Source organism: Taudactylus pleione, unplaced genomic scaffold, assembly GCF_031769625.1.
Source record: "Taudactylus pleione unplaced genomic scaffold, aTauple2 ptg000080l, whole genome shotgun sequence".
NCBI classification, from domain to species: Eukaryota; Metazoa; Chordata; class Amphibia; order Anura; family Myobatrachidae; genus Taudactylus; species Taudactylus pleione.
The window spans coordinates 8,183,823-8,197,839 of record NW_028284482.1 but is presented as its reverse complement, the minus strand read 5'-3'; the positions used below and the strand labels follow the sequence as shown (position 1 = coordinate 8,197,839).

The following is a 14,017-nucleotide window of genomic DNA, read 5'->3' as shown; positions in this document are numbered from 1 at the left end:
ATGGCATCATCTCCAAGTGCCGGCACTGCACCTGAGTGCCATGTGAACGGCGCCGATCCGGGTTATTCCCAGGTTGGTGTAGCAGTGGAAACGGGTTGAATCCCGGGACTGACCCGGCTTGGAATCGTGTTGAAAATCATGGATCAGACCCAGTATTTTGGTGGAAAAGCAATCTAAAATGCCAGGAATTAAGTCAGGATCCCCACATAGAAAGGTGTTACCATTAAAGAAAAATACATGACCTCATGGAGACTGTCACATTGAAAGCTCTAACAGGGACGATGTTCCCCAAAATACAAGAACAATTACACCAGTTGGCTGTAATATACCATTTAGCAGGAGACAATCACTAGAACAATATACAGCATTATATAGGTATACGGCAAAGGCAGTAAATGAATGAGCAGAGTAAAATGTACTGTAGGACATGTGTAGAACAAGGTTCAATGGAACTAGAGGGATGATCACAGATTTTTTTTCAGCAGTTACTGTACATGGAAAAAACATGAGAGCTATGATCATTAGTGTATTGTAACTTGTATACGTTTTGCAATAAATATTTAAAGGATACTGCAATGCCAAAACAGGTGCCAAGATGATCAACCATCTATTCTTCAGCATCTTCTCAGCAGGGAAAAGTAAGATTGAATAATAAATTATGGTTTAACAAATACAAGATCAGTGTGGTGGTGATCAAAATGGTTACAAATGGAAGGCTAGACATAGACAATTTCTGAATACTTTTACGCTGCACTATCACCTGCTGTAGGAAAGTATTATCCTAATGTTGTCTTCCCCCAGACAGAGCTCCGGGAGAAGCTACTGTACATGCAGCAGTTTTTAAAGAAACTGCAAATTCAACAAATGGTGGTACTGTATGGTTGTGAGTAGAAAGACCAATCAGAAGCTACAGCATGTCTACAGCTTTTGATTGGTCATCCTGCTCTACAGCCCCCTTCACCTGGTTTGTGGGTGAGAAAAAAAGCAGAGGAGCTCTGGCGCAGCCCTCGGGGAACATTATATTTTCATTAGTACTAGTACAGCTTTAACACCCAAAGAATGCTTGTGCAGTGAAGTCATTCATATGAACATACAGGAGGACAAAGTCGGTACTTAAATAAAGACAGCGGGTATGAGCCTGCCACATGTTGCAGATGTAATTCCAAATGAAGGCAAGATTTATTGTTTTCTATATTAATGACTTCTGTACTGTATTTTTCCAAAAGTTCCCTTTTACACAGCAATTCCAACTAAACATCAGCCAAAGTAAACAATATGTGCCAACTTTTTACCTGGGTCCTCTGGGAGATGCAATGTGGGAGGTGTAGGGGTTGTCACGCAGTGATTTATGTCATAGCGCAGCTGGGGACAGGCTATGATTCATGTCGTAGCGCAGCCGGGGACAGGCTATGAATTATATCATAGCGCAGCCGGGGACAGGCTATGAATTATATCATAGCGCAGCGGGGGACAGGCTATGAATTATATCATAGCGCAGCGGGGGACAGGCTATGAATTATATCATAGCGCAGCGAGGGACAGGCTATAAATTATGTCATAGCGCAGCGGGTGACAGGCTATGATTCATGTCATAGCGCAGCGGGGGACAGGCTATGATTCATGTCATAGCGCAGCGGGGGACAGGCTATAAATTATATCATAGCGCAGCGGGGGACAGGCTATGAATTATATCATAGCGCAGCGGGGGACAGGCTATAAATTATGTAATAGCGCAGCGGGGGACAGGCTATGATTTATGTCATAGCGCAGCGGGGGACAGGCTATGAATTATATCTTAGCGCAGCGGGGGACAGGCTATAAATTATGTCATAGCGCAGCGGGGGACAGGCTATGATTCATGTCGTAGCGCAGCCGGGGACAGGCTATGAATTATATCATAGCGCAGCGGGGGACAGGCTATAAATTATGTCATAGCGCAGCGGGGGACAGGCTATGATTTATGTCATAGCGCAGCGGGGGACAGGCTATGATTCATGTCGTAGCGCAGCGGGGGACAGGCTATGATTCATGCCGTAGCGCAGCGGGGGACAGGCTATGATTCATGCCGTAGCGCAGCGGGGGACAGGCTATGATTCATGTCGTAGCGCAGCGGGGGACAGGCTATGATTCATGTCGTAGCGCAGCGGGGGACAGGCTATGATTCATGTAATAGCGCAGCGGGGGACAGGCTATAAATTATGTCATAGCGCAGCGGGGAACAGGTTATGATTCATGTCATAGCGCAGCGGGGGACAGGCTATAAATTATGTCATAGCGTAGCGGGGGACAGGCTATGAATTATGTCATAGCGGAGCGGGGGACAGGCTATGAATTATGTCATAGCGGAGCGGGGGACAGGCTATGATTCATGTCGTAGCGCAGCGGGGGACAGGCTATGATTCATGTCATAGCGCAGCGGGGGACAGGCTATAAATTATGTCATAGCGCAGCGGGGGACAGGCTATAGATTATGTCATAGCGCAGCGGGGGACAGGCTTTGATTCACGTCGTAGCGCAGCGGGGGACAGGCTATGATTCATGTCGTAGCGCAGCGGGGGACAGGCTGTGATTCATGTCATAGCGCAGTGAGGGACAGGTTAAGATTCATGTCATAACGCAGCGGGGAACAGGCTATAAATTATGTAATAGGGCAGCGGGGGACAGGCTATGATTCACGTCGTAGCGCAGCGGGGGACAGGCTGTGATTCATGTCATAGCGCAGCGGGGGACAGATTATGAATTATGTCATAGCGCAATGGGGGACAGGCTATGAATTATGTCATAGCGCAGTGAAGGACAGGCTATGATTCATGTTTCATGTCATAGTGCAGCGGGGGACAGGCTATAAATTATGTCATAGCGCAGCGGGGGGCAGGCTATGATTCATGTCGTAGCGCAGCGGGGGACAGGCTGTGATTCATGTCATAGCGCAGCGGGGAACAGATTATGAATTATGTCATAGCGCAATGGGGGACAGGCTATGAATTATGTCATAGCGCAGTGAAGGACAGGCTATGATTCATGTTTCATGTCATAGCGCAGCGGGGGACAGGCTATAAATTATGTCATAGCGCAGGGGGGGCAGGCTATGATTCATGTCGTAGCGCAGCAGGGGACAAGCTGTGATTCATGTCATAGCACAGCGGGGGACAGGTTATGAAATATGTCATAGCACAACAGGGACAGGCTATGAATTATGTCATAGTGCAGCGAGGGACAGGCTATGATTCATGTCATAGCGCAGCGGGGACAGGCTATATTTTTGCACCTGGGCCCACCACTCTCCTGTTCCACTACTGGTCCCCATTATTATCAATGGGGACTACGATCTGACCCCTATGTACTAAACTCCAAAAAGGGAAGCTTTCCGGAGTTTAGCCACGGTGGTTTATACCATCTCAAACTGTTGTGAACTACTGTAAGCCTATGGGGGCTCCAGGGGCTGGAGAGAGATCTTTGGCAGTGTCAGCATCCCCCGGGGAAGTCTTTCACTTCTGTGCCGGGGAAATAACTTGCAGGGACAGCGGTTACTGCAACTGCTGTCCCTGTGAGTTCCCCGTTGTACATAGCGTGGATATTTTCATTAAAAATTAAAATATCCCCTGTGAGTTGTACCGATAATAATCGCGGCAGTACCACAATTATTAGTACATAGATCCCATAGTCTTTATGGTTTTGATTTTATTTTCCTTGCTGGATATATTTTCCTTTTCAGTTTTGAATTTTTGTTGTCTATTGTTAATTTTGTTAGCTCTCCTATAATTACCACAGCATTTAAAGAACAACATTTGATAGGAAATTTTACAAGAAAAAAAACAGGTAGACACCAGGAAATCTGAAAGTGGAAACACTGCCTGGGAGGGTGGATTACTCTCTAGGGAGTCCAGGAGAACTCCCCAGAATTTGGGAGTCTGACAGACATTCTTGGAGAGTAGGCAAGTATGGATTAAAGGGTTACTTCAGAAACCAAATACACAAAATGCATGCAGTTGTTGTTAAGAAACAAACAAGAGCACATACTCAATACGTATCTGCTTGCGGCAGGGGACCGTGTTCCTCATGCAGGTGCCACTCAGTGGGTCAACATCTTCTACAATAACAAAAGGAGCTTCCTCCAAGGTAACAATGCTCAGATGTTCATCTTTATGTTCCTCTGAGTTTGGATACAATTCAAACACAGGCCACACATAATACTTCATTTGAAGGCTCCGGTCCTTGTACTTCCCAACCTAAAGCATGAAAAACAATCATTATTTTCAAATGATAAAATAAAAAATTAAATCATAGCTAAAATAAAAAAATAAATAAATAAACAAACACAGTATGTATTGTCCACTGGAAGCAGGAAAACCAAAATAGGACACTGTCATTGAGAAAGTATTATAGCAACCCTATGGTTTTAAAAAAAAAGTAAAAATAAATGACCTCTGAATTAAAAATGATGAAAACCTAGTGGATTTGTTAGTTTTTATGAGAGCCAAAACTCTTATTGTGATCCTTAAAACAAAAGTAAGATGTGCAGTACAACACAGTTTGGATCACTAATTAAGCAACATAACTTAAATTAAAATCTAAAATAAAAAATCTCAAATAAATGCATTGCTGTACTTACATTAAGGACTCTATTTTATATTCATCTATTTATTACAACTTTAAATATATATTAGTGTTAGCATATTCTGTTGCGCTTTACCATTGTGAACAAAGTAATAATAAAACAAATCTGGATGATAAATTGTGAGCAGGCAAGAAGGCTGTGCTTGCTACTTAGATTCTATAAGGAAATAGGCATTGATACACAAGGATAAGTGCTACATATTGCATATTGGTCCTGCCAGATTGCACAGGTTTTATTTTGCATACGAGGATTTGTAAAATCTCCTTCATTGTATTCCAAACAGAACACATACAAAAGAGAACCAGAGGCACAGTGCTTCAGGTATAGATATCACTGATCCCTATACTCCAGTGGTTCTCAAACTCAGGGCCTGATTCAGAGCCGGAAGCTCTTTGAGAGCGCTTGCTCTGAATCAGGGCGTCCGTTTTTTTTTTAAAGACGGCCTCCTGGCCGCTCGCATAGCTGTGGGTGACCACCCACAGATTATGCAAGCGGCCAGGTGATGGTCGCGATGGTCAAGACCATTGCGACCATCGGGCTTGCGACGAGACCCTTGTAGTAGGGTCTCGTGGCCGCAAGCCCCAGTGGATTTCCTGCTCTAATAGAGCAGGAAGTCCACCTACTGACATCACGAGTGATATCAGTAGGGTCGCCCACAAACGGCAGGCGTTCCTTCGGGAACGCCTCCGTTTGTGTAGCCACCCCCCCCACCCCGTCTACAAAACGGGGCGAGCTGTCGATCAACATCGACAGCCGCCCCTTTTGTAGTGAGTCCCGGGGTGAGAGAATTTCTCTCTCGCTCCAGGGCTTGCACATGCGCACGCTGGAGCCGGCGTGCGCATGTGCAGTGTGGGACCATCGACCCGCTTGCGAGCGATGGGCGCTCGCGAGCGGGTTTGAATCAGGCCCTCAGTCCTCAGGATCCCACACATGTCACGTTTTCCAGGTCACCCAGCATGTGCACATGTGTATTTATTATGCTGGGCATACACTATACAATTATCTGTCGGATATCTGTCCAATCTGGCTGGTTGGAATGAAAATCTGGTAGTGTATGGGAGCAAACGGCAATCTACCATTTGCTCACAAACACTGGAAACAGACAAAAATGGTCGTTCTCAGACAAATTGGTTAAAGCAAACGAATTTAACCAATTTGAACAAACATTTTTGTCCATTTTCCAGTGTTAAAGATAATATGGTTGATTGTCATTTGCTTTCATACATTACCAGATTTTCATTCCAACCAGCCAGATTGGACCGATAGCTGACAGATAATTGTATTGTGTATGCCCAGCATTACTGACACATTTTAAAAGATCTGCAGGTGGAGCTAATTATTTCACTTGTGATTCTATGAGGAGATCTCAAAAACATGCACTGTTTGGAGTCCTGAGGACCGAGTTTAAGAACTTGTTCTATACTCATATAAAGTTTTTTTTTAATACACATAAGGCACAGGAGTATAACATATAAACAAGCTGTGAATGTAATAGGTTTCAGAGCTTACAATCTAGAAGGAATGAAATATAAGGATAATAAATGTATCCAATTATAATACATTTCAGTTATATAATAGTAGATTTAATGAGTGTGCATTGTAAGGCAGCAAAGAGATTGGCAGTAAGAGTACAGTACATGTGGATGTCATCATGACACTGTCGGGTGAGTTGAATATGTTACTAATCACAGTAACAAGATTTTTGGAAGAGGTGAGATTTTCAGAAACATTTCAAAGTGCAAATGCTATGTGAGAATCTAGGCGAGTGAGTAAGGGGACACTTTCATTTGGATGTGACATTTGGGGGAGTGTATATAGTAGTGCAGCTTTTCAGAGATCGTAGCATATTAAAGCTGTAGACCTCTTTTAGACAACCACCCCTCTTATACCCTGTCCATCTTCATCAAGTAGCAATTAGGAGGAAGGGGTCTGTTCTGTGAATCAGACTAGAGCAGAGGTTCCCAATCGCGGTCCCCAAGGCTCCCCAACAACTCAGGGTTTTGAGATATCCAGGGTTGAGCACAGGTGATTAAATTAAATTGACTGAGGTACAAATTAAGTCACCTGTGATCAAACATGGATATCTCTAAAACCTGAACTGTTGGGGAGCCTTGAGGATTGCATTTGGAAACCTCTGGGCTAGAGAAAGTTCTGAGGCCGAGACAGTCTCCACATGACTTATACTGCTTTTACACCTAAATCCTGGGTCTGACTCGAGAATTGGAACACAGTCCCAAAACTGGTCAGACCCAGGACAAACCTTTTCTACTGCGGCACCGATCCGGATAATTCCCGGATCGGCGCCGTTCACGCTGCACATGGGTGCAGTGGAACACTTCTCCCGTCACTTGGAGATGACATCATCTCCAAGCACCGAGAAACCTGGAAGTCCCCATGCTGTAAACGGGACCTGGGTCGTATGACCCAGGGTACCCATTTACACTACAGAGTTTCACGGGTTGTTCCCGTGTAAAACCCTGCAAGTTACCTGGGTTGGGTTGCCAGGTCACTCGACCCGGGAATCGAACCCTGGCCCCTTTTACACCTAGGAGCAACCCGGATAACCCTGCAATAACCTGTGTTTTAGCTCTGGTGTAAAAGCGGTATAACTTGATTTGGATTCTGGGTACAGATAACTTCCCCTTCCGATGGACTACTCCCTACGTACGATATAAGTGTGAAAGGCCAAAAGGAAGGGGTACAACAAAAGCACACAACTCGTCTAGTACAAAGATTTTGAATTGCATGATAATCTAAGTGTGTATAATCAATAATATGACATTACTCAATATATACTGGGAGTTTCTCTCATTTTGAGTATAGGTGCATACACACACAACGATTTTTTTGAACGAATATCGATTACTATCAATTATTGTTCAATCGATGAAAAAATGAGTTAAAACGATGAACGATTATCGTTCATGCGCGTTCACGTTTGTAGTTTAGTCAGACTGACCAACTCAACGATTTTCAGTAAGGGAATATGCAAAACTCGTTTGTAGTTAAAAAAAAATCGTTCATTACATTTAGTAAATGAACAATTTTAGTAAACGATTTTGGTTCATTTTTCCCTAGAAAAAATTAACGAAAATCGTTTATTAAAATCGTTCACTTACAAAATCGTTGTGTGTGTACGCACCTTTACTTGGAGACTCCATGCAGCAGATGTTCCCTGTTGTCAGTAAGTGAAATGGTCAGGCAAGACAGAGTGGCTCAAAGAATGTGGGTGATCTATGCTGAAGATGTTCTCTGTTGTCAGTAATGCTGGGCATACACTATACAATTATCTGTCAGACATCTGTCCAATCTGGCTGGTTGAAATGAAAATCTGGTAATATATGGGAGCAAATGACAATCGACCATTTGCTCACAAACACTGGAAAACAGACAAAAATGGTCGTTCAGACAAATTGGTTAAATGTTAAAACACACAAATTTAACCAATTTGAATAATTTTTTTTGTCCATTTTCCAGTGTTTAAGAGCATATAATCAACTGTCATTTGCTCCCATACATTACCAGGTTTTCATTCCAACCAGCCAGATTGGACAGCTATCTGACAGATAATTGTATAGTGCAGGGGTTCCCAACCACGGTCCTCAAGGCACACTAAAGCTGGCCACTAACTAGACCAACTTACATCCAACCAGCCAACTTGTTGATTGGTTGGAATGAAAATCTGGTACCGAAAATCACGGTACCGACCCGCCCTAGTTAGGCAGTGTAGCGCCAACCGCAGTGTGTGCGTTCAGCGCTACACATTTACAAAGTACCGGCGCTAGGCTTCCCTGCGCCCAGCGTCGGTCCTTTGCTGCACAGCCGAGACCTTCCCTCCCCCTGAGCGCTTACCCAATAGTGCCAGGAGGAGGGTGGGAGGCGGGCGGTCTCAGGCTGTGCAGTAACACACACATCGCCGCCAGTGCGGCAGCGATGTGTTTGACTCTCATTGGCTGCTGGTTAACAAACAGACTCTCACTGACTGCTGAGCTCCCACTGCAAGAGCCGGCTCCCTTCCGGCTCCTGCAGTGGGTAATGGGAGAGATGTCATGACGTCATGACGTCTCTCCCATAATGCAGAGCACGCCAGCCCGGGAGGACTGACGTGCAGTGCCGGGAGCAGTGGCTGGAGCCGAAGTGTGGATTCGGGTAAGTGTATTTTTTTTTATTTTCTTTACTTGTGTTGGGTGTCTGCACATCGGGGGGGGAGCACCATTACGGGGGGGAGCACTACTGGGGCACCATTACAGGGGGGGAACACTACTGAGGGCACCATTACAGGGGGGGAACACTACTGGGGGCACCATTACAGGGGGGGAGCACTACTGGGGGCACATTACTGGGGGGGACCACTACTGGGGGCACCATTACTGGGGGGACCACTACTGGGGGCACTACTGTGGGGGGGGCACCATTACTGGGGGTGGAGCACTACTGGGGACTACAACTGGGGTGGGGGGGCTACTATTAGGGGCACTGCATTGGGAGAGGGAACCTCTACTGGGGACTACTACTGGGGGGGACTACTACTGGGGGCACTATATAAGGGGCTTACTACTAGGGGACCACTACTGGGGCACTGTATAAGGGCACTGGATAGGGGGGATCACTACTGAGGGCCTGCATAAAGGGGACCACTACTGGGGGAACTGCATGTGTGGGAACTACTACTGGGGGCACTATATAAGGGGCTTACTACTGGGGGACCACTACTGGGGCACTGTATAAGGGCACTGGATAGGGGGTATCACTACTGAGGGCCTGCATAAAGGGGACCACTACTGGGGGAACTGCATAGGTGGGGGGCTACTGCTGGGGGCACTATGTAAGGGGCTTACTACTAGGGGAACTGCATTGGGGTAACCACTAGGGGCACTAAATAGGGAGGAAAACTACAGGGAGCATTGTATAAGGGGCACTGGATAGGGGGGATCACTGCTGGGGGCCTGCATAGGGGGGGACTACTGCTGGGGACAATATATAAAGGAGCACTGCATAAGGGGGACCACTACTGGGGGCACTTCATAGGGGGGGCACTGCATAAGGGAGACCACTACTGGGGCACTGAATAAGGGGAACTAATGAGGGGCTGCATAAGGGGGACCACTACTGGGGGCATTGCATACTGGGGGTACTGTATAAGGGGAACTAATTGGGGGCTGCATAAGGGGGACCACTACTGGGGGTACTGTATAAGGGGAACTACTATGGGCCTGCATAAGAGGGACCACAACTGGGAACATTGCATACTGGGGGTACTGTATAAGGGACACTACTGGGGTTAAGGTGCATATGGAAAGGAATGTTCAGAGTGATGATAAAGGGTGTGTCATGTTGACACGCCCCATTTTTAAGTGACCACGCCCACTTTTTGCTGCGCGCTCACATAGGCGTTGGGTGGGGTTGGGCTCCATTTTTACATTTGCCCTGGGCTCCAAATACCCTAGTTACGCCACTGCGTATGGGAGTAAATGATGATCAGCAATTTGCTCCTAAATGCCAGAAAATAGATGAAAATGGTCGTCAGACAAGTTTGTTAAATGTTTGATCTAAACAATTTGTTCAAACAACAGTTCTTGTCCATTTTCTGGCGTTTGGGAGCAAATTGCTGATTGTCATTTGCTTTCACACATTACCAGATTTTCATTCCAACCAATCAACTAGTTGGCTGGTTGGACAGATAATCTGTAGATGTGTGGCCAGCTTAACAGTCCAGGTTTTAAGGATAGCCATAATTGAGCACAGGTGACTTAATTAGTACCTCAGTAATTTTGATTTAACCATCTGTGTTTAAGCATGGATATCACTAAAACCAGGACTGTTAATGTGCCTTAAGGACCGACGTTGGGAATCACTGGTATAGTGTATGCCCAGCATTAGTGAAATGGTCAGGCAATGCACATACTGACAGAGTGGCACAATGATTGCCTGAGGTGGTTAAGTCTGTCACGGTCTGCTTATTAGAATATCCTATGCAAGATATGAGTATTGATTCGGATTGTTGTTGGTTCATGTTAGAGAAAGGACTTAAAACATTAAAAAGATTAGGGTCATATTTATTATGCCAAACATTAAATGATCTCCATTTCTATAGCCTGCAAGCCCTTGTGAGCAGACATTGTTATTATGGTATAGTCAATTGATCTCCCAGACTGCCCAGCCCAGCGGGATACACTGTATTGAGGTCATATAAATCTATATTTATAAGCTTTGAGTGTCTTAATTAATAATTATGTGGTCAATTTATAAGGACTTTGTTCATCACAACAGGAGATCTGGATAGCATTGACACATTGCTTTCACTATGCAGAGACCACTGGGAATATCTTGAGCACTGTATATGCACAATGACTTACAGTATTTGTGAATGCAATATATAGTAGGTATATATTATGAATCGTGCAGTCACTATTTCCAACATCCCTTCTCCTTCCATGCAGATTCCTTACTGCATTAGCACCTGTTGCAGATGTTACTGTTCTCTAATGGCTCTGATAACAGTCTTGTTTGAAGAATGTCCCAGGAGGAGTAATTAAAATTAACAGGGAACAGCTTGTTTAGAGTCTGTGCCAGACTGGAGAGGCAGAGACAGGCAAAATACAGCAGGTGGGAGGTTATTGCTGCAGTTATGGGAAAGAAGTTTTTATCGTAAGAGTCAGAGCATTGGAAATGTATATGATTTAGTTCTATGTATGTGTAGCAAGGTAAGCTACACTAACATATAACTAACTAGTACTGTGCATCAGACTACAAAGTGGCTTCTCATAGATATATACGGTATAGAGAATATTATTTCTCATATAAAACTAATAAAGCAAAGTGTTGAGTGTGAAGATGTGTGGTTCACTCTACAAACACTATACATTTATTCAACGGTATCAACGAAAAGGACCATTATTACCTAAGTAACTCACTGCAGGTTCCAGGCAAGTAAAGAGGGAGCTAGTGGTCATATAAAGCAGAACTATGTTAAAAAGTCATTTATTAAAAAAACCTACATATACAGTAAGCATCCAGTTATACCTTTAAAGTGATATCAGGCATAATAAATCATTGGGCCTGATTCAGACCCACTCGCGAGCGGCTGTCCGCTCGCAAGTGGGTCGATGTTATGCACTGAGCATGCGCACGACGGAGGGAGCTCCGTCGTGCGCATGCGCCAGACGCGACGAGCGAAGGAAAGTCCTTCGCTCGTTGTGTCCGATCAAAGGGGGCGTGCTGTCAATGTTGATTGACAGCACGCCCCCTTTGGTGGGCGTGCCGGGGGCGTGCCTCCCTGACGGGGGCGTTCCCACGGGAACGCCTCCCGTCAGAAGCCGGCCCACTGACATCACTAGTGATGTCAGTGGGAGTGATTTTGGCTCTGATAGAGCCAAAATCACTCCGGAGCTTGCGGTTGAAAACCTCAACCGCAGGCTCCGGCTCGCAATTTCGATGGTCGCGATGGTCTCGACCATCGCGGCCATCAAAAAGCACGCTCGTATAGCCTGTGGGTGGTGACCCACAGCTATACGAGCGTCCAGGAGGACGCTCCATGAAAATGGAGCCCGGCCCTCATTCAGAGCGTGCGCTCTGCTCAGAGCGTACGGCTCTGAATGAGGGCCATTGTTCATAGTTTACTTATTGTCTGAGGGTCACTTTGTGGATTTTTTCTTTGTAAATAATTAACTAAGTTGACTCAAAAGGGCAATTTGCAAATGAAGTCAATGAACTCTAGCAGAGAGTATTTAATGCAACTTGCTGTGATTCCTCTCACACTGGAGAGGAGAGTCTGCAAGTAATGTCAGATGCTCTTGAGAATGTCTATGTCCAACTAAGCAAGTTAGTCAAGGTCTTCTATTTACATACTATTTGGATTGACTTAAATAAGCCACAAAGACTCACTTACAAATTTACAAAACCAGAACCACTCTTTTGGTGACACTATGTATCATCTGTGGTTGTGCAATTGCACCACTGTTATGGGGAAATACATGGATTTGCAGCTCAAAGTGGTGATATCAGTGGAATAGCAAACATTTGTTCCAAACAATGGGATGATCTTTTGTAAAAACAAGATTTCATTTTTTAGGGCACAATTATTTAAGTGACCTGTAATTCTGAAGACATCTCATTAAGGGAAGCATTCCCCATTTTACACTATCCGGAATATAGACAGACAGTAAAAAGGTTGACAATGTCTAGATAGACACCAGATGTTAGACAGTCAATAGGTCGACAGGGTCATAAGGTCGACACACTAAAGGTCGACATGGAAGAAGGTCACCAGATACAAACGGTCAAAAGGTCGACACATAAATGGTCTATGCACAAAAGGTTGAAACATTTTTAATTTCTTTTTAGGGTTAGCCACTTACCCGGAAGGTTGGGGTTAGGCACTTACCCCAAGTTAGGGTTAGGCACCATGAGGGAGGGTCAGGCACTTACCAGAGGGTTAGGCACTAGAAGGGACAGTTAGGGTCAGGCACCTAGCCCGACAGTTAGGATTATGCACCAGGAGGGAAGGTTAGGCACCAAGGGAGGGGTTAGGGTGAAGATTAAGACTAGAAAACAAAAAACATGTGTTGATCATTTGTGTGGAGACCAATTTTGTGTAGACATTTTGACCCTGTTGACCAACTGTACATGTCAACATTCTCCCATGTCAACATTTAGCGTGTGGACTTTTTGTCCCTATAGACCTATTGACTGTCTATCTTTTATACCATAACCCCACGTTACAGCTAGGCACACAGACTTTTTCTCCCCACAAAAAGAGTTGAATTCTCTTTGAGGAAGCATAGACCCCTAAGGCTATATTTCTGTCATATAAAGGGAATATACATGACAAAAATAGGGTGAGATCTAGTGCTTGCAGCTTTAACGATCTACATACAGTTAAGTGGATTATTGGGAAGAAGATCCGTGTCCTGTTTAATCACCCTTCCTTTTATTATTTTACAGGATGCGCTAAATAAAGTTGTCTTTCTACACTTTTGGGGAGATATTATATATCAAGCCTTCTAAATGGTGGAGAAGTTGCCCATAGAAATTAATCAGATTTGATATAGCATTTATCAAATACATTCTATAAAATGATAGGTACAGTAGAAGCTGATTGGTTGCTAATGGCAACTTCCCCACTTCTCCACTCTTTAGAAGGCTTGATACATCTTCTTCTTTCCCCATGTAAAGGACAAAGGCTTCCAAATGGAAGCTTCAGCTGTGTGTTACTTGGGGCATGGTAATTCAGCTGGGGATAGATCTCTCTCTCTCTCTGGACAGGATTCTGGCTATTCCCAAGACACAACTATCTCCCAGGTGAGAACCTTTTTGGATAAGCCTGGTTACTGTAACCAGTGGTTTCTGGGCTGTGGTACCATTGTCAAGCCTTCTCTGGTATTTGGAAGAGATAAGGAT

General features: G+C 44.8%; 1 protein-coding gene across 1 annotated transcript in view; it reads right to left on the bottom strand.

The window, feature by feature from the left end:
- The window catches only part of GRIN2B (glutamate ionotropic receptor NMDA type subunit 2B), a 459,336-nt gene that overhangs the window by 58,735 nt on the left and 386,584 nt on the right, over window positions 1–14,017 (bottom strand). Inside the window, exon 4 of the mRNA XM_088468121.1 lies at window positions 4,021–4,229. Within this exon, the coding sequence (XP_088324247.1) occupies window positions 4,021–4,229 (209 nt within the window). The remainder of the gene's footprint in view (window positions 1–4,020; window positions 4,230–14,017) is intronic.